The sequence below is a fragment of the Triplophysa rosa genome, linkage group LG10 (genome assembly GCF_024868665.1).
Source record: "Triplophysa rosa linkage group LG10, Trosa_1v2, whole genome shotgun sequence".
NCBI classification, from domain to species: Eukaryota; Metazoa; Chordata; class Actinopteri; order Cypriniformes; family Nemacheilidae; genus Triplophysa; species Triplophysa rosa.
Window position 1 is genome coordinate 19,410,781 of NC_079899.1, and position 26,863 is coordinate 19,437,643.

Genomic DNA, 26,863 nt, shown 5'->3' on the forward strand with positions numbered 1-26,863 from the left:
AACTATACAATGCAGAGTAACCTTGTCATGTGACTGACTGACAGTAAAAAAGAGGTAGAGCTGCCTGTTTTGCCTGACCCAGATGGTCTGAACTGACAAACTGTTTTAATACATGACATCACCAGCAGAATATTTGACCACAACTGGTCCATTCCAGTAGATCAGACATGTCGTGTCAATGTGTAACTCTATGGAGTGGTGCTGATTCTGCCAGGAGTGTGTGTGTGTAGTCTGCTGCCACACTGACTTCTAACTTTCTTGTTTTGCCGATCAGGCAGTATTTGAGCTCACTACTTATCTTATCTAGGTCCATCCAGACAGGGATGGGAAGGGGGTGACAGAGGAGAGAGAAAGAAAAGATGAAGAGAAGTATATAGTTTGGTCACCTCTGTTCAAGAGGAAGATTTGTGGAACAAACTAAGAGTATTGTCAGTGTAATGTAACAGAGCAGTTAATGTCCTGTCAGTAAAACTAGGCTGGTCTTTAGTCGCCATGAACTGAAAAATGGTTTTGTGGCTTTTTGTCCATGTCTGTTAGACATTTAAATGTAATTATTTAAAGGAGTAATGTGGAGATTTTTTTTCACGGCATCTAGCAGTGAGGGTGTGAATTGCCACCAGTTCACTTGGATGTCGTCACGTTTTCACTTCTTTGCCGAAGGAGATAACATATTTACGAAACTGCTCTGTAGAGCAGTTTGTCCGTTTAGGGCTACTGAACAAACCCGTGGTGTATGCAGATAGAAATAGCTCATTCTAAGGTAATAAAAACAACGCTTCATTATGTAAGGTCTTTATACACATCTGAAGACATGCAGAGGTTGCGCTAGACTTTTTATTGTCTGTCATTTTGATGGACAGGCTCGTAAAAAAATCCGTCATAATCTATTATTACCCGTCACTATGGTGCAAGGTGGCGTTACATGCTAATTAGCATGTTCGTGACGTCATCACGCTGTACTTGCGTTTACTCTCTGAACTTACTGTATTACAACTGTTTATATTCATGTATTTAATGTTTCTGTTGTCAGACATAAAATGATAATTACAGACAAATGTTTATGTTCATATGTCCAGTCAGTAACAATAACAGGTGCTTGTAAATGCTATTTTACTCACTCACTCACAAGTAAGATGCGGTTTGGTCATGAATGTGCTGCTTCTGCTGCTCACTGAGAAGACGCCAAGAGAGACATTTTTATTTTTAATTGCTAATGATTATGCAAAAGGACACTAGTCGCTTTTCTGAAGGAAAAACTCTGTAAACACCGCACCATTGCGCTCCTGTACTGTATGTGTACGCATGCATGCGACGCGGGGGTCTGAGTGGCAGATGCATCTGCACCGCTGACCGCGCGAGCGGTTTCCAAAAAGGATCAGGCATTTGTAAGGAAGCTAATGAATGGGAAACACGTCCCTTCGCTTTCGTGTTCAGTGCAGGGGTAGTAGCCTACGATCACGTTCTAATGAATTACAAATGGCCCTTATTGTAATCCGTCAAAATGACGGACGGCCTTCAGATTTTTCCATCGCTGGTAAGAAAAAAAATCCGTCAATGACGAAGAATTTTCGGTTAACGCGACCTCTGATTGTATGTATATGTAGCCTATATTATATTGCATTTCTGTCATTAAACCCTCCAAAAAACTACACACTGGACCTTTAAACCCCGTGCTAATTTGCGTTGCTCTTGGTAGATTGCGTTGATCATTATGAGAATGAGATATAACACCTGTCTTTTATAATGCGCACCTTATTAGTAAATCACCCACTGTAATTTCACTTGCTCTGCGTTTCTAAATTTTCTGTTAGTCCGGTGTCTCTGTTTTAATAACCGCTGTCCCCAAGAAAAGTCACTGCCTCTTATGTAACTCCATTGGGTGTGTTGGTGTCTCTGTAACCTTGCGTGTGTGTGTGTGTGTGTGTGTGTGTGTGTGTGTGTGTGTGTGTGTGTGTGTGTGTGTGTGTGTGTGTGTGTGTGTGTGTGTGTGTGTGTGCGTGTGCGTGCGTGTGCGTGTGTGGTAGCACTCAAAGGTTTCCACTGCACTGTGCATACTGTAAATTTCCCACACTGAAATATTGATGTTTGCTATTTTAAATCAGACAGCCCCTTTCACATTCCCCTGCTTTCAGATGAATTATACAACTTGAGTGTTTAGGAAAAGTTAACTAGACAGGTATGTTGTTACCAATATACCCACCAGTGACAAGGGGAAATATTTATTGCTGCTTGCTAAGGCAGTTACAGTATTTCTGATTGTTATTATACTTTGGCACGTAACTCTCCTGTGGCGTGAGCGTGAATGATCAGGTGACTTGTTTAGGAGAGGTGTGCTAGCCTGTTACTTTTCTAAGTGACTAGCTGATGATTTTCACCCGGATGAAGTTAATAAATCCCATAGACATACACTAAAGAGTCATAGGGAGCCAAATATATAAAAACTTATTTGGAGCGTTGGAGTTCTTCATCTTAAGCGTTTCATTTATGTATCAACTAAACCTCACATGTAAAAATCTATCTTAAAGTGATAGTTCACCCAAAAATGAAAATTCTGTCATCACTGAGAATAACATTGAAATAATTTCCTGCACATCAAAGATGTTTAGTGAGTTTACCACGTACAGTAGTATGTCCAAAACAAGGGTTAGAAGCTAGAATTTGCTGTAGTTGTGCATAAGAAATTACACCAAGAAATTGTGAACAGAAAGGAAAGCCTCAAGTTTACATGTAACATGGAACACTTGACAAGACAGGTAGGCCTACGTGTTAAAGTAACCACACAAAAGCATATTATGAACTGTGTCCGCACTGGAGAGTTTTATTTCAGTCATACACAACATTTTTGTCTAGCTTCCCAGAGCCTCCCACAAACCACCTTTGTTTTTTACTAACTGAGAAAATATTTACTGTATCTGCTGTGGGAACACAAGCATATTTGGTGTCTGTAATACAATGGAGTGTGATATAAAGCACTGTTCACATTATATTACATTACGCAATGTAAATGTTTTTTTTGTTGTTGCTGTGTATTGTAATGTTACACAAACTGAAGCACTGCGTTGTGGGTTGAACATTCGTTTAGTTAGTTACTTGTCATTGAACAGACTATTTTTATCTAAAGCTTTTAGTTTATCCCCTTGGAGTCATAAGGGGTTAGAAGTCTGCCTCAAGGTCAATGAGATAAAAGCACAGACACGAGAGGTCAATCTAATTCAAGAGCCATCCATGCCTTACATTGACTTTTGTGTGACCAAACCCTTATCTTAACTTTATATTAGAATCCAGTAATCTTTCATGTTCTTAAAGTGCAAAATGTGTAGTTGTGTGCGTTTGAGTGGGTGTGAGTTATTTTCCCAGAAAGAATCCTTCAGGGATGGAGTTATGGATGACAAGCTGGAAAAACTCATTAACTCAGAGATAACAGGGACGAAATGAAAAAATGAGAGAGAGACACCAACGCAACGTCCTATCTCCGAGTCACTTTTATTTTATGCCTGTGTGGGGGCAGAAGTTGTTTACTGTGAGCATTACACTGCAAAGGCATCTTTTGTGTGCACTTTAAATCCATCACTTTATACAGATCGGACTGTAAGTGTCGGCTGATACACACACACACACACGCACACACACACACAGGAAATGGAGGTTTCCCTGTGGAGTAGGTAGAGTAAATGACTTTAGCTAATGGTCTTACAGTTCATTATTAACAGAGAAATGTAGAAGTGCACACGCACACAAACCCATAGAAAAACACACTTATCTCATCTGCCCTTTACTTATATTTGTATTATACACAAATATGAATGTTGTTTATCTCCTTATAGTGTTTCAACGTATCCACTGCTTGTCAAACAAAGATGAGTTACTTTTGGAAAGCGAGTCGCCTTTCTTTCCAGATCTTCATGCCAACACACGCAAGCACACACACAAGCATACACACACACACACACACACACACACACACACACACACACACACACACACACACACACACACACACACGCACACGCACACACACACGTACACACACACACACACACATTGAGGATAGATATGGGGAGGTTTGTCCTGGGTTTAGTGGAAACTAAATATAGCCTCTTTCATTTAGAGGAATTCCCCATGTGAGTCTCACTGATAAGCCCCTCCAACTCTTTATATGATAAAACTGTGTGTGTGCGTGCGTGTGTGTGCTTGCAAAATACTGCATTGAAATTTTGCTGTGTATCCATTTATGTCTGCCACAGTGTCTCTGAATCAAATCCAGCCTGACAAATGAAGGCAAATTCACGTGGCACACACACACTTCATGTAGCCAGTCTCTCTTTCTTTCTCCCAAATCTCTCTCTGTCTCTCCTGTATACACACGAAGAGTTACAGAGCCCGGACAACTCTGTCCTTCTGAAGACAACAGCTATGAAACGCGAAGAAAATCCTGCACGAGAGATTGAAAGATCAGGAGGGAACGTGGGCGGAACTTGTTTCTGAATAATAACCGTTATTTGCTGTTGCCGAATCTAAATCTGCTGCGTCTGGAGCTTTAACAGTAATTCTGGGATGTTCGGATTGCTCAAATGCTAGGTGTCTTATGCAACACTGTGGGATCGTAGCTTCACTGTGGGACATTGTCAACTGCTAAAGTAAAGCTGATGTTTTCCTGAATGTTGATGGAGCTGGTACGAATGCTTTATTTAAAGTCCATTTATTTTAAAAACGCAAGTCTGAAGACTGTATATGCTTCTGATTTGTTGCTGATCATCTCAGGTGCCCTGGATTTGACCTTTGACCCCATAATCACTTGTGTATTTCTCTCTTTTTTACTTACAGTCGGACAGCAATGCCAGTTACCTGCGGGCAGCGAGGGCGGGGAACCTTGAGAAGGTGCTTGACTACCTGAAGACCAGTGTCGATATCAACATCTGTAATCAGGTATTTGAATAATTTCTGTTCTGTCATCAGCCTTTATTGTGTAAACCAATATTATTATCACGATAGCACAATGGTTTGCCAGAAGACCAATTCTGTGGAACAAGGAAAAATGTTTTAGTATTAATACTGTTCATGGTAAATTTAGCAGTGTCATGAAATCTCAGTGCAATTCACAACTTCACTATTTCTATGGCTGTAGAACGCAAAAGTGTTTGTGAATTGTGATGCTGTTACATCATTTGACCTTTTTCAATGCATTTTACTTATTACTGTCTTTCAATACCTGTATATGACTATTTTTCTGTGAAGCACAAAAGAAGATAATTTGAGAAATGTCTCAGTGGTTTTGTGTCCGTACAATCAAAGTCAATGCGTGACCAACATTCTCCAAAAAATGTTTTGTCTTCTGTAATAGACAGAAAGTTTTGGGTTTTGAGTGACACGAGGGTGAGTAAGTAATAAAAATATAATTTGCGTGTACTGTCCCTTGAGATGTCTGGATATCGATTTCAGGCTTTCAAGTACGTATTTCTAAAACCATCCAGAATATTTTCCTGAATCTGTCAGGTATAACTACAACTGAGTAAACTTTTTGTTTTTTTAACATGTGGTAACATTTTTCTATTCTTAAAATATTCCTTTATAGCCACTAGCAAAACTTAGCTGCTTTGTGTTTGTGTGTTTTAGAATGGGTTGAATGCACTTCACTTAGCATCCAAAGAGGGACATGTGGAGGTGGTGGCCGAGCTGGTCAAACTGGGCGCCAATGTAGATTCAGCAACCAAGGTCAGTCTCTCTCTCTCTCTCTCTCTCTCTCTCTCTCTCTCTCTGTTTCTATCTGTCTCTGATATCACATGCTGTTCTATGCTCCTGTGAACACGTTCACACTGGGTATAAAAAGTCTCTAGTGCTGGATTCACTCTTCAAGAATGAAGTGTGTGTGTGGAGGTAAATTGCAGGCCAGCGGAAACAACACAATCTAGCGGTGGGTACGGAATGCCCACCAGTGGAGGATCAGGGATTGTGGGGCATATGCCAATGGGACAAAAGGATGGGGTGACACGAACAGGTGGTCAGGACTCAGGAGATTAACCGAGATATGCCACTCATGTCTGTCTCTCTGTCATTTCACTAATCCAGAAAGGAAACACCGCACTGCATATTGCCTCACTGGCCGGACAGACGGAAGTCGTGAGGGAACTTGTGACCAATGGGGCCAACGTCAATGCACAGAGCCAGGTACTTACTCCCCGATCCACAAACACCCATTTGATACACACACAAATATACACACTGAGTTGGATCATTTAGCTGTACTTATGCAAGGCAGCTCACGTACACGGTTTATATCTGTCACAGTGGTGCTATTTTAGTGATCCAGCAAAGTCATTAAACACACACACTCCTTTGAACATGAGCTTGGTAAGCTATAAATGTCACTTACTGATTACTGAGGTGCCAATAATACGTATGTCTTACATGCTGGATGTTAATATTAACGTCAACATAATTTTGCCTTTGACTAGATTTTAGGTTGTAAACATTAAATGTCTGCATATTAAAAAAGAGCAATGAAGTTCCTATTGTTTTTATGGCATTAAAAATGTGCAAAATGTCTTAACAAATTATTATAACTAATGGCAGGCATATAAAAATGCTAAGATACAGACTAGCTTAAATATGATGATAAATGTGTGTTTGTATTCCTGCATGATGCCCAATCATCACAAAGCATCGCTCTCTCTTTACCTGCACTGTCAGCACCTTTGTGTTGCCATGGGAACAAGGTCACAACAGGCTGGATGCAATGGGGGTCTGTCCTCTCTGGGGAAATCTCAGCTGATTTCTGAAATATCAAGAATGAGAGTTACCATGGCAACCTGGGTGTCTAGTCACTGCCTGTCGAATTGAACTTTTAAGTAATTTTTCCACACATTAGCGTCTCTCTCTTACTGTCTCTCTTTGATTGATTTTCTTTGCTAAGAGGGGTGAAAGGGACTGAAAGCGATGCAGATAGTATTTTGTAGTGAGATGTTTCAGATTTTATAATAAAAGAACTATAATATTTTTCCAGCATTGTATGTCAATAAAAATAAATGGTAAATAAACGTCATATAACATGATTGTAATGTTCATTCATTCATTACAGAATGGCTTTACTCCGCTGTACATGGCTGCTCAGGAGAACCATCTGGATGTGGTGCGCTTTCTACTGGAGAACAATTCCAGCCAGAGCATCGCCACAGAGGTTTGTTGTTTGTGTGTCTGAGTGTCTTTTATTGATTTCTGTGGTGGTGCTAAGTGACCTTAAGACCTTCACAGGTAAGTGATTCCTACCCTCCATCTACTCTCTCTTCTCTCTCAGTCCGACAATTAAAATAAAAGTTATTTTATTGTAAAAAAAAATGTATGTAAAACAAGGAATATGATCTAATACTCAGGTCTCTCTCTTCTGGTTTTCAATCTTTAGGACGGCTTTACACCGTTAGCTGTAGCCCTGCAGCAGGGTCACGATCAGGTGGTGTCTCTGTTGTTAGAGAATGACACGAAAGGCAAAGTCCGTCTGCCCGCGCTCCACATCGCCGCCCGTAAGGACGACACCAAATCTGCCGCTCTGCTCCTTCAGAATGACCACAACGCGGATGTTGAGTCTAAGGTCTGTCCGGCAGATGCTTATTTAACAAATTTAGCCATTGATCATTTTTATGTGTACTTTTTCTCTCTATCTTACGTTTAAGTCACACAACCCTTCACCACAGAACTCATGTTATAGTGATATTTCACCCAAAAATGAAAATTTGACTCATCCTTTTGTCATTTTAAACATGTATGACTTTCTCTCTCCCGCAGAGCACAAAAGATGAATGTTGTTAACCAAACGGCAACAGCACTCATTCACTTGCATTGGTTTTGTGTCCATACAATAGAAGTGAATGGGTGCCGGCGCTGTTTCTTAAAAATATCTTCTTTTGTGTTCTGTGGAAGAAAAAAAGTCATACAGGTTTGAAAAGACAAGAGCGTGAGTAAATGATGAAAGAGTTTTCATTTTTGGATGAACTATCACTTTAATATGTACACTAAAACATAACGTCTTTACTCACAAGTAGTTCAACATATCTGTTTGACTTTTTAACTTTTTTATTACTCTTTTTATTGTTTAATGTGTTCTAACACACGTACTACTCTCCCATACTTAGTCCTCTATTTAGATGTGTGTGTTTTTGTTTACCTGTAAGTATTCACTAACTGCCCATTTTCTCCTTTCCTCACATCTCAACGTAGATGATGGTGAATAGAACAACAGAGGTATACACATGATAAACATCAGCCCCCACCCTCCACCCCTTGCTTTGCCTAGAACACCCCCTAGTTTTGCTCCCACCTCTTTTGTACCATATCTATTTTTGTATCATTTCCTGTTTTCTCTATGGCTATGTGCCCTCCCTCTCTGGGGACAGAGGAATGAGACCATGCTTTGGGTGGAGGGCTGAAGCATGCTTTGATTTCTGCAGCTACAGGCCGGGGTTCCACATCTAAACATGTTGCTTTCTGATTGGCGTATAGATAAGAATTTGTATTTGTGTTTTCTGTATGGTTACTGGTATTATTGTTGATCTTAGGCGAGAAAATATTCCTCATTGGCTGCCACAAACTCACAGTATGTGATAGAAAGTAACGGTGTCTGTTGCAGAAGTTTGTAGGCGTTAAAGGGATAGTTAGCTAAAAAAAAGTTTTTTTTACTCTCATGTCATTTAAAACCTGAATATAACTCTTTCTTCTGTGAAACACAAAAGAAGATATTTTGAGAAATGTCTCAGTGGTTTTGTGTCCATACAATGGAAGTCAACGGGGGCCAATGATGTTTGGTCTAAATATCTTCATTTGTGTTCTGCGGATGAAAAAGGTCATACAGGTTTACAATGACATGAGGGTGAGTGAATGATAAAATAATTTTTATTTTTGGGTGAACTATACCTTTAACATTAAGTTATTGCAGGAAACCCTCAGAATATAGTTAAATAAATATAAGGTTTATAAACACAATATTTGCCGTTTAAAACATAGGTTAGATGAAGAAATTACACATAAGTATTCAAATTTGTCTGATGCATCTACATTTTTTCAATCCTGAAAAGTGTGGACGCCTTTTTCAAAAAGTCATCAGAACATTACATAATGCAAAGGTTTCTACACTGGCACATTCTGCAACTGTGTAACTGAGAAAACTGTATATTTTCACACTTTTATTACTAAATGGAAGAAGCATGTTGTTCCTTTGAGCAATACAGATACATTTGTTTTGGCTGTGGAAGAGGAACCCGGCTGGCCAGCTACAGAGATGAGATGAATCTGTTAGTTTAGTCTCTCCTCCCTAGGGCTTGTGCATGGGCCTTTAGACAGATACCATCCCCTCAGTTTCAGACAAACAGCTGGAAATCTTGACGTTTAGCATCTCTGCAATGATGCCAAAAGAATTTGCACATGTGCATGGTCAAGTTTGCCAAAAGCAGAAGCAATTTCAGCTGTGTAAATGTATAGTTCACAGATTTTGCATGGTAGAGAATATTGCCAGTTTGCAACTAACAACCCCAGCATAGAGTTAAGTGTTGTTTTTATAAGAATATTTTTTCTTATAAATCTATTTTAGGAAATTACTCTCTAAGCCTTTAATAAAACAATGATCTATTTAAAGGAACAGCTCACCTAAAAATGGAAATTCTGTCTTCATTTACTCACCCTCAAGATGTTCCAATTCTGTATAAATGTCTTTGTTCTAATGAACACAAAGAAAGATATTTGGAAGAATGCTTGTAACCAAACAGTTCTTGGCCACCATTGACTACCATAGTAGGAACATTTTCTTTGTAATTTTCTTTGTTTTGTTGAACACAAAAGAAGATATTTTGAAGAATGAAGGAAAGCAAACAGTTCTGGGGCACTTTTGACTACCATTGTCATTTTTCCTACTATGGTAGTCAATGGTGGCAATGAACTGTTTGGTTACAATCATTCTTCCAAATATCTTCCTCTGTTCATCGGAACAAAGAAATGTATACAGATTTGGAACAACTCGAGGGTGAGTAAATGATGACAGAATTTATATTTTTGGGTGAACTGTTCCTTTAAGAACGGGGATGGAGCTAAATGTAACACTTCATTATAACTTTATAATGCCCAGGGGCCTCATTTATAACTGTTGCGTACGCACAAAACATGCCCTGAAAGAGGCGTACGCCACTTCCCACGCAAAAGATGGGATTTATAAAAACAAACTTGACGGAAAAATGTGCGCACCTGCACGCAAACTCTGACCCATGCGTACGGACATTTTGGAGACAGATCAGTTTGGCGACACCGATGGTGAGTTAGTGAACTCAAGTTAGATTGCAAAAGGTAAGTGTGACAAAAACGATTATAAACATTAATCCCTCACACACATTTAATTTGACCTTAAATATCCTCATTATCACGAAGATTAAATCTGCAGAGTTATTTGTGCTTGTATTGAGTGATACTTGTTTCATGCAGCTCTTGTAAAATCCAACTCAAATCTTAAATAAAAATTCAATCTAAATATTTAATCAGCGCTGTCTCACCATCACACTATGAGCGCATGAGGTAGAGATGATCCGACTGCATAGAATATAGGACAGCATCAAATACGATAACTGCAGAACACAGTGTAAATAAATACCTAAATAGGCTATATTTTAATTACTGTGCATAATCATCAAAAGTCAAAGTCTGGAAATACAGCCATTAAACTCTCGCACAATCGTTTCTCTAAATGCCCTCGTTATCGGTTCTAACTAAGTTCATAACAAAACCGGAATGAAACATTCGTCAACAATTATGTCTTCAAATTTTATGTTAATGATTAATGATGAATTTGAATTAATGAAATTAATGATGTGATTTTAATGAGGTGTTAATGATCAGTCTAAATGCTGTAAACATATAAATGCTGCAGAGACCTTCTTTGGCTTTAATATAATTATTATAATAATTATAACAATTATTAATATGGAAATCTCAGTGAATCTCATGTGTGGCCATTTGTTTATTTCGTTACGGAGATAAAGGATCGGGGGTTTTACATAAGTTTTTGTTATTTTTCTATGGCATCTGATAGGTTGAACCCGGAAACGGTATACGTCCATAATGGTGCGTGACGTCAGGCTTAACAAGCTGATTGGATGTCAATCTTATTAATATACAAATAAGCATTCATGAGGTGCTTTGCATTGACTATTTATGGGTAAACATGGGCGTGTACAGGGCGGGATATGAGGGTGATTCACGTACGCACACTTGCAGGTAATCTGTGATTTATAAAGGGAAAATTGCGTGCAGCTGTGCGTGCGCAAGGTTTTATAAATCTCAATTTTTGTTTGCGTACGCCCTTTTCAGCATTCTGGCGTAAGTTCACTTTTAGGAAGGTTTCTACGCACAGTTTTATAAATGAGGCCCCTGGTGATCACTGAGGTTTTTTGACACTCCACAAAAGTAAGAGTACGTGTTGTCCCTATTTTGAAGTCAGTTCTATTCATCATGCTGTGTACCTGGAAAATGTTTAAGCCCTGCTGGTTATCCGTTCACGCCTGTGGCTAATAATTGCAATAATTCCCTTCAAAGTGGGTGGAGTTTAGTTCCCATGGCAATGAGAGAGCAAACAAAACGTGGGGAAGATCTGCGCTTAGCACCACCTGCTTTGTGGCGGATTGAGATGGAAATCTCCATGACTGGAAGGGCTGGGCTGCAATGTAGCCTATAGGATCCCTCCATCTCGCTTTAACAGCTGCCTCTCATATTCAGAATGTTCTGATATTACAAACTGATATATTCTGATATAACATACAATCCATTGTCCTTAACCTGCTCTGAGTTTCAGAATATAGAAAATACAGATCAAACTATCTGAGCTCTTATATTAAATAGGTAAATTAGATCTCACCATTCATATTTGTAATTGGACCATATCATTTTATGGAGCCCTTAAAGGGATAAATACAAATTCTGTCATCATTTGTTCACCCCCATGTCATTCAAAAGCTTTATATGACTTTTTGGTCTGTGAAACACAATAGAATATATTTTGAAGAATGTCTCAGTGGTTTTGTGTATATAATGGAAGTTAATGGAGGCCAATGTTGTTTGGTTACCAACATTCTTCAAAATATCTTATTTTGTGTCCTGCAGAAGAAAGAAAGTCATATAGGTTTGAAATGACTTGCAGGTGAGTGTATCATGAAAGAATGCTTTACTATTGCTTTAAATTGTGTGCATTATATACTATAGTAGTGTTTAATGGGAATTGGCACAGGAATATTTCAGCAATAATTTAGATTCACTTGTGTTTCTTTCTGCGATCAGATATTGAATGAAACTCTGTTGGATGAATTACATAGTACAAAGCTATACGTGACTTAGGTGCTAAACAGGCTAAAAACAAAATCACATTTTAACCATTCTGTTCTGTGTCTGTCTCTTCATCAGAGCGGCTTCACTCCTCTCCACATTGCTGCACACTATGGAAACATCAACGTGGCCACATTACTGTTAAACAGAGGGGCGGCAGTGGACTTTATGGCCCGGGTAAGAACACAGTGCCATATGCTTCTCCGGAGGGCCAACAGTGTTTACTCTGTCATATAGTTCAAGAATCAAATAAACTGAACCAGTGGTGCATCAAATATACTGGGGCCACATTTATCTTCCTAAAAATAGAAAGTGCAGTTCTCTCAAATAAAAAAAGACACTTCTCTAGGTTAGTGGCTCTTTTACACTATCTTGTGTTACACTGAATTTCATGCAGTTTCTTTGAGCGTCAGATGGGGGCAGTATTTCATTAATGTGTTGTACAGTTTGCCACCAGACTGAAGCATAGTCCTCTATAAGTGTGTGATGAATGAGATAAATGGTCTTCCCAAGGCTCTGTGTGTACACATGCTCACATATGTGTGTGTGTATATGTGCCAAATGCCCTCCCGGCAGAAACTGCTATGACCCTTTAAATGGTCATATGGCAAATACAGCCCAAATACACACAGAAATGAATTTAGCCTGAGGGTCATGTTTGAATACTCTGTCCTTTCACAAAAAAATCTCTTTTGAGTAATTTTACTATTGGTGTGGCATCTCTATATGATAAAAAAAACATGAAACTTACAGTTGAATCTGTAATGCTATATTATGCTATATTAAATATTTTATCCTATACAAAATAAATTCTTAATTATAATTTGTTTTTGAAAATTAAGTAATTGCGTTCATTGTGCACATTAAAAAATATATATCTAAATAAGGAAAATACACACACACACACTCACACACACACAAATATTTTCATGACAAATGGCAGTTATATCTTATTGTATTTTTGTCTCAATGTTAAAAAGTATTTCTGCCTTGATAAATATTGTATCTTTCCTCTGAAAAGTGTAAAATAAAAAATTATATATAAAAATATAAAACAACTAAATATTATTATTTTATCAATAAAAGATCAGTAATTATGTAATGTAATCTCTGTGGACTTATGATTTTGCTTTTACTGTAGTAACTGCAGTATCTCTCTTTTTACCTGCTGTGTGTCTCATGCAGAATGACATCACACCACTGCATGTGGCGGCTAAGAGAGGGAATGGAAACATGTTGAAATTGTTGCTGGACCGAGGAGCAAAGATTGATGCCAAGACCAAGGTAACACATACACACAACACACAAGCTGTGCTACAAATGACACATTATACAAATAAAAAATATTATTACATCATAATGACACTTAAAAAGATAGCCTGAACACATAGTTTTCACAAAATCAAATATTTTAAATATTATATCATGTTAGTATAGGAATAACAGGATGGGGCATAAATCTGTGCATCAGTGGTATGTTAACCTAAAGAAAAATGTCAAGCAGTACCTCAGGACTACAGTTACATATTGTAGTTTGCCTGGAGTGATCTGTGACTTTACTCTCAGTACAGTGACCTTTGGCCCTTCTCCCAGGCTAACATCCCCAGAGGAAAGTCTTATTGCTTATGGTTTGCTCTTTCATAGCTCGGAAGACTTTTGGTTGTGTTTTATTTAAGATTCATCCTTGTTTCAGGTGTTTCTCCTAAATCCCATACATACAAATCAACAACTAAAACAAATCAGTATTGACATGAGACAATTGTTTACATCGAGCTATACTTTTAAAGTGCCTAGCATAGTTCAGATAATGGCATCAGAAGAATTTGTTAAAAAAATTTAATATCAGTGAAGTCGCTTTCCTGTGGCTCAGTGGTTAGAGCATGGTGCTAGCAACACCAAGGTCATGGGTTCGATCACAGGGGATTGCACACACTTAGAAACAAATGTATAGTACAATGCAATGTAAGTCGCTTTAGATAAAAGCATCTTCCAAATGCGTAAATGTAAGTATTAAAATCATTATTGCACTTCGGTGTCTGAGCCAGTTTGAGAGACACGTGAGATTACAAAACTTTTGAGATTAATAATAATTAATAATAATGAATAATAATAATAATTCGTTACATTTATATAGCGCTTTTCTGGGCACTCAAAGTGCTTTACATTGAAGGGGGGAATCTCTTCAACCACCACCAATGTGCAGCATTCACCTGGATGATGCGACGGCAGCCATATTGCGGCAGAACGCCCACCACACACCAGCTTATTGGTGGAGAGGAGACAGATTTACGAAGCCAATTGGTACATATGGGGATGATTAGGAGGACATGATGTATATAGGCGAATGGGCGAATTTGGCCAGGATGCCGGGGTTACACCCCTACTCTTATTCGAAGGACATCCTGGGATTTTTAATGACCACAGAGAGTCAGGACCTCGGTTTAACGTCTCATCCGAATGAACTACATTCTTAGCTAAAACTATAAAACAACACGCCATTGAAGTCTAAATAACGAAACAGTATGCTGCCTAAAGTGAGTAGCTATGCAAAAAATATCAAAAAGATCAGCATAGTGTCTGTGTAGCAGCTGGAGGTGCAGTTCCCTGATGAAGTGCTTCTGTTTATGTCTGTGGTATCAGCTGTTAATGAGAGTACAGCGTGATCTCAGATGTTGCTTTTCAAAATTACGTAACATTTGATGTGTATGTGTGTGCACACAGGATGGTTTGACCCCTCTGCATTGTGGAGCACGCAGTGGACATGAGCAGGTTGTTGAGATGCTGTTGGACAGGGGAGCTCCCATCCTATCCAAGACTAAAGTAGGACGTTTGCTTCTCTGACCACAATTATTGTTGCGAGTGCATGCAAGGATGTGCATGTGTGCTCATGGTCTCTTTCTGTGCCGAACACTGCCCCGCATGTGGTTATAATATTTATCAAAATTTTGAATGTTCGCAATGCTTAGTAAGTATAGTTTAGTGTGTTTGATTTATGACGTTGGGAAATGAATGAACATACATAGCTATATGATCAGATTTTGTAAGTTAATTCTGACGCATGCACTTTTTTAATAGTCTTAAGGTGCATTCATATTTGTAGTTCCGTTCTTTTGGTTATTTTGGTCCGGACGAAAAATAAAAAATGTATTTAGTCCTGGTTTGCTTAGCATTCAGACTGTCATTTTAACAGCGAACCTAAAGATATCGAAAGTAACAGCTTACGTGTAAAGTCGCAACATGATTTATGATTTATATTTTAAAACGGAACTTACCGGACATCCAAAACAATGCTGTGTGCTGCTGGGTTATACATGCTCAGTGTATGCCTGCACATATGACGGTATTTTTAGCAAGCCGGTAACTCGCAAAGACCTCAAGAAGTGTTTAAAGCAGTCACAACGGCACCAGGAATTCCTTATATGCGCAAGCACAGATCTAAAAAACACTTCTTTTATTTGACCAATCACTTGATTTTCGGGTCGTATATTGTTTTTGGTTCAGTTCGATGCCTTTGGTCCGTGTTGCGTTCATATTTCAATCGAACCGCGCCAGAGTTCAAACCGCTGAAAAGATGGGTCTCGGTCCGCTTGTTTGGTGTGCACCAGGGTTCGGGTGGCAGCGTTCACACTAACACAAATAAACCGCACTAACAGAGCAATCGCACCAGAGTTTGTTTTAATCGAACCAAACTTGGCATATGTGAACACACCCTTAACCTGTGTAGAACAATTTTTGTATGGGTTTTAATGTTTCTAGTATTGGTTCTATAAAATGTACATTATTGAGATGTTATTCATTTCTTCTTGTCTGTCATAGAACGGTCTGTCTCCACTGCACATGGCAACCCAAGGGGACCATTTGAACTGCGTCCAACTTCTCCTCCAGCACAATGCCCCTGTAGATGATGTCACCAACGATTACCTGACCCCACTGCACGTGGCCGCCCACTGCGGCCATTACAAAGTAGCGAAGGTCATCGTAGATAAGAAGGCCAACCCTAACGCTAAAGCCCTGGTGAGGTCACAGAGCTATACTTGATAGGTTTTCCTCTATTCTTCTGGTCTGTTAGATCTAATCTTTTGCTCTCTCTCTGGGTTTCTCTCTCTCTCTGGGCGGTAAAACTGTATTCTTTTGCCGCTGTTAACAAATGCAGCTGTATGTATGAATACTAACTTTCCCTTTACAATGAGGGAGTCAAAAACACAGTGGCAGGGAGGCTGAATAACCACTGAGCTTGTTGCCATAGTAACACTGAGAATGTGGGAAGGTCGTTCGCGGAGTTTAAAACTCAACTTAAAGTTGATACATTTTGAGCAAAAGTTTTAAATAAGTAAAAGAAACATAACCACTCAGCTGTGTCACTAAATACATGCTAGCCAGACCAGAGAGAGAGGTTTTTGTTGTTACACACTTCTGATAAACGTGAGTGTGGTGGTATCACAGTCAACCAGAGCCTGCGTGTGTGTGTGTCTACATCAACAGAACGGTTTCACACCTCTTCATATTGCCTGCAAGAAGAATCGAGTGAAGGTCATGGAACTTCTGCTGAAACATGGTGCATCACTGCAGGCGGTCACAGAGGTAAGAGAAAGATGAACGTTTATACATAACTTATAAGTTACAGTGCATGCTTTCTATATAGCTATAGTGCCATAACGTCACTGAAAGAACAAATTAATTGTGTAAGTTTCAATTAAAAGAATTGTTCACGTTTTAATGTACTGTGTATGCTTTTGAAACATAAAATTTCATGTGTCTGTGTTGGTTTGTTGTTTGTAGTCGGGGTTGACGCCCATCCATGTTGCTGCATTTATGGGTCACGAGAACATAGTGAAACAGCTCACGCATCACGGTGCTTCACCAAACACCACCAATGTGGTACGCTTCCTCTTTTTGGCAGTTTACTATGTTACTATGACACACATATACACACATAAAAATACACACTTCAGCACAGCTAAATATCAAACTGCTCATAGGCTTGCTTATAGTTCATTTATTCCAATAACTACAGCAATCTCTCTGTGTCGGTTTGTTTTAGAGAGGTGAAACAGCATTGCACATGGCAGCAAGGGCCGGCCAAGCTGATGTTGTCAGATATCTGCTGCAGAATGGAGCTAAAGTGGACATCAAAGCCAAGGTGAGACATACATTGCACACATGCTGAAATTTGAACATATCAGTTTCCACTCCAAGCATTATTACAACATGGCTGGTTGTCTCACATCTCTGTTTGTCTTGCACTCTCTATTTCAATAACATGGACCTTCAGGATGACCAAACAGCCCTGCATATAGCTAGCCGCCTAGGAAAGGTGGAGATTGTGCAGCAGTTGCTACAGAAGGGGACGTTACCTAACGTATCCACCACCTCCGGCTACACCCCTCTCCACCTCGCCGCCCGGGAGGGTCACCACGAGATAGCATCTCTCCTGTTAGAACAGGGAGCTTCTATCACTGCAGCAACCAAGGTGTGTGTGGAGTAAATACAAGCTGTACCAGTGCATGATGTCATTAAAGCAAAAAAAACTTAAGTTAAAAACAATTCGTTCCTTTCTTCCTTTCACAGAAAGGGTTCACTCCCCTGCATGTGGCGGCAAAGTATGGCCAGTTGGAGGTGGCCAATCTTCTACTGCAGAAGAAAGCTGCACCGGATGCTGCAGGCAAGGTTGGTAAACAAACACATGTATTATACACTCGCACAAGCGCATGCTTCCAAACATGCACAATCCACAAGATCGTAGGGTATTCCATTTGTCAATTTATGACTCCTAAGACCTCTTTCTTTGAGGGCATGATGTCTTCTCAGTACACTATTACACAGGTCTTCTTCTGTTTATATGTGCTACCATTACCTAATATGATTCCTCTTCAGTATTCTTGCACTAAAATGTAGGACTGTAAATAACATAACTAACTTCACTGAGAGACTCACAGAGAGAGTATACTCACAGATCTTAGTTACAGTTCACCCAAAAATGAAATTGCCATTATGTATTCAACCGTCATTTTGTACATATCCTCATGTTTTTTCAGCCCCATAAAATCTTCAACGCAACATCCTTTACACATATTAAGCTTCCAAAAGTAAAATTTTACCCATTAACAATAATATACAGATAATAAAATATAATTGTACCAGCAGCTTAATCTGTGTCAAGGACACTATAATCTTCCATTTGTGATATTTCGCTTGTGTAGTTTCTCATGTTGTATAAGAGCTTATTGCTGCTAGCTTAAAGTGGTTTGCTAGGATCTCCCCTCTAACTTTAACATGGTTTCTTTCTGTGTGTGTGTACACCCACCCATGTGCACACTCATGCACTGTATGTGCTTACATACATGCATGCTTCCTATGTTTGTGTGTATGGTGCGTGCATGCTCGTGTGTGTGCTTGTGATCGTGCTGGTGTGTGTGCGCGTGATCGTGTTGTAGACTGGGTTAACACCGCTGCATGTGGCTGCTCACTATGATAATCAGAAGGTGGCTCTGGTACTTCTGGACCAGGGAGCATCTCCACATTCTGCAGCTAAGGTACACACACTTTTCCCACTAAGATGGGTTGATACAATTTATTTAAATTTGTCTTTACAGAAGTTTACAGTAAGTTATTTCCTGAATCAGTAAATTTGCCTTGTTTTCCAGTAAAAATTTCTAAACCTATTTAAAGATAATGAATTGATTTTAAATAGAAGATTTTGTAATGTATCGTGAATTTGTTTTCATATTGTGAAGTTGTTTTTCTTTCCGTGACTTGCAAATAGTTTTTAGCCTTGTTATAAACATAAACATCTCTTAATTATAATAAAAAAATATAAATCAAATATAATCATGTTTCATCTTAATATATTAATATCATACTTAGCTTTTTAAGTAAATGTAAAGTAGACAAAAATATTGATCAAGAAAATGTAATAACATTGATAAAAATAATGTTGCGTCATTTTCCAGGTTTGAGGGACATTAAAATCTGGAGGAGAAAAGGGCTTGGTTACTTCTCACACCTTTTCTATGTTTTATTAATATTCAGGAATGCTTCATTTCAATGTTTTTTATAAAAAGCCCTGAGACTAAAATAAGAATTATATATCTAATACTGTGTTCACACCAAACGTGAATTAAGCGATTTAAGTAAATTACATTACTTAAATTACATACAAAGTCAATGCTAAGACGAGAATAGACGCAAACTTGAGCCGTCACCCATGCAAGTTGCAAAATTTCAACTCTAGCGAGAAATTTGCACGTAGAGCTCTTTTGACACGTCCGGACCCATTGTGCGATGTTTTCCAAGTCACTCAACAAAAAACTTTTCCTGTGAGTAATAAAGAGTGAGGAATGCAATTGTTCGCGTTTGTTGTGAACGCAGCATAGGAATTGCAGAGCCTTTGTTAAGACTAAAGCTTAACTGAATGTTGTGGATCTGATTTGTTTTCATCAAACCAAGAAAAGTAGCCTATTGGATAAAATTAAGAAAAGATGATCCTATCCATGCATAACATCCCAAGTCAAAAACATCTTTGCATCTTTCGCTCTCATTTTCTTTAGAACGGCTACACCCCTCTCCACATCGCAGCAAAGAAGAATCAGTTGGAGATTGGGACGACGTTGCTGGAATATGGGGCGGAGTGTAACACAGTGACCCGTCAGGGCATCAGTGCCCTCCACCTCGCTGCACAGGAGGGCAGTGTGGACCTGGTATCTCTACTGCTTAGCAAACATGCTAACGTTAACATGGGCAATAAGGTAAACAAACATACATGGAGCACAAGGACTGAAAGGCAATGGAAAACCACTACATTAATGTATATTTGCATGATTACATGTTTGTAATAAGAAATTGTGTATGTGTTTGTAAAACAGAATGGTCTCACACCACTGCACCTGGCTGCACAGGACGATAGGGTGGGTGTGACTGAAGTGCTGTTGAACCATGGAGCAGATATTGACGCCCAAACCAAGGTCAGTGCTCAACATTAGCTGTGCTTTTATAGTCTCCACAAGCAAACTGATGCTAAGAAGTCCAGAAAAACATAGTTTGTGGGCCGCACTTCCTGTCTCTATCCATTTGTGGAAGCTATATGTATGCATAAATGTGCAGGAAAGTTTCTGTGCAATTTCGTCCTTTTATATATTTAATAAATGCCTGCACTCATTTTCTCTCTCTTTTTCTTTCCATTCTATACTTTTTTGTCCTAATAGAGTGGTTACACTCCATTGCATGTGGCGTGTCACTATGGCAACTTGAAGGTGGCCAATTTTCTGTTAGAGAATCAGGCCAGACCCAATGCCAAGACGAAGGTGAGTCTTGAGCTGCAGTGTTTATATCTTTCTGTATATTGTAATATGTACATTATACTGTATTGTCTTTCTGTCCATAGAATGGTTACACCCCCCTTCACCAAGCAGCACAGCAAGGCCACACCCACATCATTAATATGCTGCTTCAGTATGGAGCCTCGCCCAATGAGCTCACAGTGGTGAGTACTGAGGCATGCTGGGAAAATCTGCTTTAGTCAGCAAGCTGACGACACTGGTCAGCATGCGAGTACAAGCTCTTTTGTACATTCATATTGCAAACACACATTTCTCTATTTCATGCTTCCTAATAGGGAGCCGCAGAGATGACGCATTTTTGTATGTAAACCCCAAAAGCGAGTTAGCATTTTAGGACTTCCGGTTCCATCGCTCCAAAGTCTATCGGTATTAAAAAAACCTCTGAATATTTTCACGTTTTATTCTATGACATAAAACACACCAATTATAACCTGCTTGTGATTTTTAAAGCCTTATTGTGTCTTAAAAACGGCAGTTGCTAAAAGCGACTTCTTCCTTTGGCGGGGACGTTATACAGTATAAAGCTCACAAATAATGCAACATGGGCACACATCTCTAAAACCGTAGATGCAGATTCATTCACGGAGTAATTACTTACCAGGGAACACATTTTTAATAAGGTTTGAAAGAGTTGTCGGAGGCTTGGTGGTGGTGGTGACGTTGATATCGATCGATATCGTTGATCGTTGATATCGAGCGAAATCGTGTTCGCTTTTTACTTCTGCCGATTCTATTTCGGCTTCATAAGTAACAAATGTTGTGTTCATTTGTAAAGATTATCTTGATAGACAAAACGTGTAAACATCATAAACGTTTGATATCACAGAGCTTATTTTTTGCGATCTTTCAAATGTCTATGGGAATATAGAATAATATATAAATGCATAGGCTTTCGGTCGAGGGAACCACTGCAGCGGTAACTTCCGGGTTGGCCTACAAAAACATGTCATCTCTGCGGCTCCCTATATTAACTGTTATGTATCATAATAGGGTTTATGTATGTTATACATTATAAATGCTTGTTCAAACAGCCTCTTTTAGAGTAGGTCAGACACAAACAAACGAGACACAGAGACATACACTGTTGCAAACACACAAATTTAATCTGTCTGATCATGTGTGTTTGTGCCAGAATGGGAACACCGCCCTCTCCATTGCTCGGCGACTGGGGTACATCTCCGTCGTGGACACACTGAGAGGCCTTACAGACGAAAACCTCACTGCCGCGGTAAAATACAGTAACATTATTCATCCAAAGTTTATAAGTAATATTAATAACCAGAAACTATAAGTCACATGCTCTGTTTTAAAAAAATTACACTTATACTTGGATGCAGTTTTGTTTGCTAATATTTTTCACACTTTAAAAAAATGGTTTTAGGTGTTATTAGTATGCCATTGCCATGTCATATTATGCTACAGTATGTTATGCTATTTTTGGCCATATAAACTAATAGAATTATTAACTATTAACTTCTGTTATGTTTTGCATATTTATCCTTTTATAACCAGCCTGTAACTGAGAAACACAAGATCAATGTCCCGGAGACCATGAACGAGTTTCTGGACATGTCCGACGATGAAGGTGAAGTTAACCTACTGTACTACTTATAGTACTGGACAAGCATACACACACTCAATCTCACTCTTTCTTTCTGTCTATGAACTGTACTGGTCTATAGTGCTGTAAAATGGTTCTTTACTCGGCTATGGCCATGTTGACACTGAATGAGTGAGGCAGTTGATTTTTTTAAGAATCATTTCATCATTACTTCATTCAGCATTATAAATGAAGCAATGAAGCTAATTTGAGATCCGCCCTCCAGCTTGCGCCATGATCACTGGGCTGACACTATCTGCCTCCATTAATGCCACACACATTGCGATTGTGTGTAGGGGTGCATGTATGTAATCTTGTTGCTGTGTACTGTATATTTAACAGCTGTGAAAGATCATGAAGCTCAGACTGTGGAAGAAGGTACACACTTTTCCGGTTTCTCTTCTCATTTTTACACATCCCTCGCTTCATGCCACATACATGCTCGGCTTAGATGCGTTCTCGCCTGGCTTTGCATTGTATCTGTTTTGCTGTGTGTGCGTTTATAACATGCACTTGAGCAGAGTGCGATTGCTGTAATTTCCTGTGCGTGCGCTACACACCCTTTTTTCTAGAATATTAAGTATAAATATAAATAGTTTATGCACATATACATACAGTACACACATACACATGATTATTTGTGTGTATTAAGCATGCAAACACATAGTAACAGATGCCCATAAAAGCCTGAATGGTTGCCATGGATGCAGTGAAGCTGACGTGCAGTGTGTGTATCAGAAGAAGAAAACATTCCACATGTCGAGTATGATGCTTAACTCTCCCAGTGCATTGGCTGAAATATTCATGAGGTTAATGTCCCTTGCTGCACCCTTTCTATGGTTACGATCACTGTGGTGGTGTATGGTTACCATGTGTGTCAGCAGATACGCTCAGAATCCTACAGGTGTCTCACCTCTACCTGGGAGAGAGATGCTAACTAAATAGAGTCATGATTGAGAGAGAGACCTTGATCTTGAAACAAAACAATTGGATGCATACATGGTAATAAAACTGTATGTTTGATTTGTGTAAAGCAGAGCATTAGTGCACGTGTGTGTGTGTGTGTGTGTGTGTGTGTTTGTACTGTAAAAGCCTATAATAGATCCATAGGTTATTCAGTAAATTACCTGTGTAATCCTTAGCTGTGCAGGTAGTGTAGGTCTCATCACTCTGATCATTAACTTCTTTCTAAAATACACACTTCTTTATAATATGGTAAAGAATTGTACATTTTAAGTAATCATTTAGTCCCTCTATTCAACTGTTTTTTTCTTTATTCTACTTTCTTCTTATTTCTACTTTATTAAATGTAGGCTATTATTTATTTATTATTATAGGCTACACATCCAGAGAACAGGACCCAGTACAACACAATACAGACATGGTTAGAAAAGTGTGTGTGTTGCGGGTGAGAGAGAGAGAGAGAGAGAGAGAGAGAGGGAGGTGAAGGTCCTTACAGTTATGTAACATTCTTTAACACTTTTCCTAATGAGTTTTAAGAATGTTCTGCAGTAATTTCCCAGCATGTGCCTGATGAGACCTTAGTTGATAGCTATAAAATCACTTCTCATTTACTATAAAGCATTTTTTATAGAGCTGAATATTTCTCTAAACCTCACACAAACTTTTCTGTGTGAATTTTTATTTATTTAACATTTTTGTATTCCCCATTGGGACAGTTGACTGGTCCCTAGACCATTGGGGATTTCAGGCTTCACTATTTTGTGAACACACACTCATTATAGAAGTGCTAACGCGGTCTCCGTTCATTCTCTTGAGGTAACTGTGTTGACAGTACTTGGTATCTTATTACCACCTGCTACCAGACCCGCACTTGCTGCTGGACCTGCAAAAATCTTTTGCACCACACACACAGGACCGGCTCTCTTTCTCAGTGTGTTCGCTTGTTTGCGTGCGCGAGCTGGAGTGTATCTCCCATGTGAGCTTCGGTAGATCCTCCTTCTCTTGACCCGGGCTGCCTTCTGATTTAACTTTTACCGGGCGAATGAACGGATGTAAATCTCGCTCCACCAGTGCCACGAGAGTTCTGGTCGGCTCGGGACGACCGACTCACATGACCAAGCGGAACACATCTTCATCGGTCATTTCATTTTCTAGAAGGATACAGACTTCACCGAACGAGGGAATACGTCAGTAACGGATATATCTGTATTGGAGCGGGATATGGCAGCGCTTTTGTGTGAGTGTCGGTGTATCTGTATACTGCGGTGTTTTGTACAGCTCTGCTGCATACAGCATTCACCGGTTAGGCGCCGTTTCGAAATGGTGTTAAATGTTGCAGTTCTGAAACCGTGAACGACTTAAAATGTAGTGTTTTCTATTTTTAGACAATATCCTCAATTAGTCGTTCTTATAATTGTGCGTTGTCATTAAGTCCTTAATACGGTACCGGAGAAGGGAATTAGAGATCCGGTGAGGGGAACGGAGGAGTCCAGTAGCGGGAGGGGAGGGGCTGCAGCACCGGGAGAGAGAACGAGCAGAAGTCGCGTTTATGAGAGCGAGAAATGTTGGCGGTCTCTCAAAACCTTTAACGTTATAGCTTCCTACCTATAGGGCATTTAAGCGTCATTGTCGGGTAAAATGCCTGAAAACGTTTACTAGCTTAAATGTGCTTTATCGCAAGAGTGTCGGTGTTTGTTGTTAATTTGCGCGGTTATGCACTTACCAGTCTGTTGCTCTAATGATGACGTCGACAAAGTCCGCTACAAATAAATCATAAAAAATATAATACTAAATAACGAATCATACGAATAAATATAGCTGTGGTGTTTTGTATGATTCCTTTATGGTAACTTTGTTCTTGACAGTGGTCTATGATATTGTTCTGTTAGTCATATTTGTATATTATTATTTATTAAAGTACTCTTGGTTGTAAGTGTTGGGAGTGTGATGGAAACTTCTTACTGTAGCTGAGACGCAGTGATGTCCTGATGCAGCACTAAAGCGTTTCCTCGACGTCTCGGTGAAATATCGCCACCTAAGCTACTGTTATTCACGTGGGACTTCAGAAAACACGCAGGTGTTACGTGACATCGATTAATAATTGAGAAGCTGCGAGCTGGACGTGTGCGTGTGACCGGGGTGCCATGACGTAGTAGCAAGCAAAGAAATGGGCTGTAGGTTCAGCAGGAAGTTGATCCAGATGGACTGACAGTCTGACACTGTCATAATGTTTCCTGTGAGTTTCATTTGATTTGAATGAAATAGAAGGGAAGGAAACGTACCGCCGCGGCTGCTGACAGGTCACCTTACCTGTACATCTTTGTGAGTTCATCTTTGGCTTTTCCTATACCTGTAGGTGAGGATGCAATGACCGGAGAGACCGAGAAGTATCTTCGGCCGCAGGACCTGAGAGAATTGGGGGACGACTCTTTACCACAGGAGGGATACATGGGTTTCAGTATCGGAGCTCGCTCTGCCAGGTAATAGGGCTCATTTATCTGTTCTGCTGCTTGTTTGTAAAGCATCGTTTCCTTGTGCTGGTTCCTTGCATTTAAATTATGTTTATGAGGTTGCAATGTTCTTATGGCAGGTGCAAAATGAATAATTTGGGTAGGTTTCGGAGTAGGTTTAGAAGTTGGGGTAGTACTCAGTTTGTCTTCATGAAAAGCAACCAGAAAACTTAACATGGTGTGTTATTCAACTGCTATTGACTGAGAGAAGAGAGGGCAACAGGACTGGAAAGGACCATGAGTCGGGCAAACTTGGGTCAGTCTGGAGCACTGTCCACATGGCCTCAGGCTCTTTTGACAATAATATTTACCAATAGTTGTTTTTTGAAATGGAGTTACAAATAGTAATACTACTGTAGTCTGCAAACGTAACTGTCTGGGTTTGTTCTAATCTAGAAGGATTCTGTGCTTTATTCTAGCTGTGTGGCTTTCTAATTTACTACAAAACTGATAAACAGATCTAAAGAAGAAATGTTCTTATGTGGCAGTGAATAATGACACTTACAAAGCATATACTTTAGTAATAGAATTATAAAGATATATTATGCACACATCTGTTTTGTGCTAAAATACATCCTGTCCTTTTATTCCAGAGGTCAGCTTAACAGTATATGTGCTTATTTTTGCAATGAGATGACAGATGAATGAATATAGCAGTTGAGAGATTTAAAGATGACACACTAGAATAGAAAGGTACCATGTGCCGTGTGAGCATTATGTGGCACAATGGACCCTGATTTGCTGTTGTTGTAAGGCACAGTAAGATCCGATTGGTTGGCTTTGGTGCGTTAGTGCTTATAGTGTCCGAGGACAGGACATAATGACCTAAAACAATGACATCATCACCAGAAAAGGAACGATGAGTGACAAAGACTGGAAGGTGCGTGACACTGTGGGTGTGTGAGCTGGAGAAAAAAAGTCAGCTTTGGTTTCAGATTGCACGCTGTAGAGCCTGTTGTATATAGAGCATCTATATTACGAAACCTTACCAGTTTATGGCAGATTGGATTGATTTATTTTGTTTTATTGATATTAAATAGAAGTAATTTTAGTTTGTTGCTGTAGTGTAGCCTAGCTTAGCTTTACAGTTTGCTGTATTTGGAAATCGA

The 26,863-nt window shown here is 39.4% G+C and overlaps 1 protein-coding gene across 1 annotated transcript in view; it reads left to right on the forward strand.

Annotated features, from left to right (window-relative positions):
• ank3a (ankyrin 3a) overlaps positions 1 to 26,863 on the forward strand; it is a 73,160-nt gene that overhangs the window by 13,995 nt on the left and 32,302 nt on the right. The window contains 24 exon segments of the mRNA XM_057343599.1: positions 4,825 to 4,926; positions 5,614 to 5,712; positions 6,067 to 6,165; positions 7,076 to 7,174; positions 7,397 to 7,582; positions 8,209 to 8,232; positions 12,424 to 12,522; positions 13,531 to 13,629; positions 15,067 to 15,165; positions 16,162 to 16,359; positions 16,828 to 16,926; positions 17,125 to 17,223; positions 17,387 to 17,485; positions 17,618 to 17,815; positions 17,914 to 18,012; positions 18,780 to 18,878; positions 19,893 to 20,090; positions 20,208 to 20,306; positions 20,547 to 20,645; positions 20,726 to 20,824; positions 21,814 to 21,909; positions 22,194 to 22,266; positions 22,624 to 22,659; positions 25,601 to 25,724. Coding sequence (XP_057199582.1) covers positions 4,825 to 4,926; positions 5,614 to 5,712; positions 6,067 to 6,165; positions 7,076 to 7,174; positions 7,397 to 7,582; positions 8,209 to 8,232; positions 12,424 to 12,522; positions 13,531 to 13,629; positions 15,067 to 15,165; positions 16,162 to 16,359; positions 16,828 to 16,926; positions 17,125 to 17,223; positions 17,387 to 17,485; positions 17,618 to 17,815; positions 17,914 to 18,012; positions 18,780 to 18,878; positions 19,893 to 20,090; positions 20,208 to 20,306; positions 20,547 to 20,645; positions 20,726 to 20,824; positions 21,814 to 21,909; positions 22,194 to 22,266; positions 22,624 to 22,659; positions 25,601 to 25,724 — 2,621 coding nt within the window.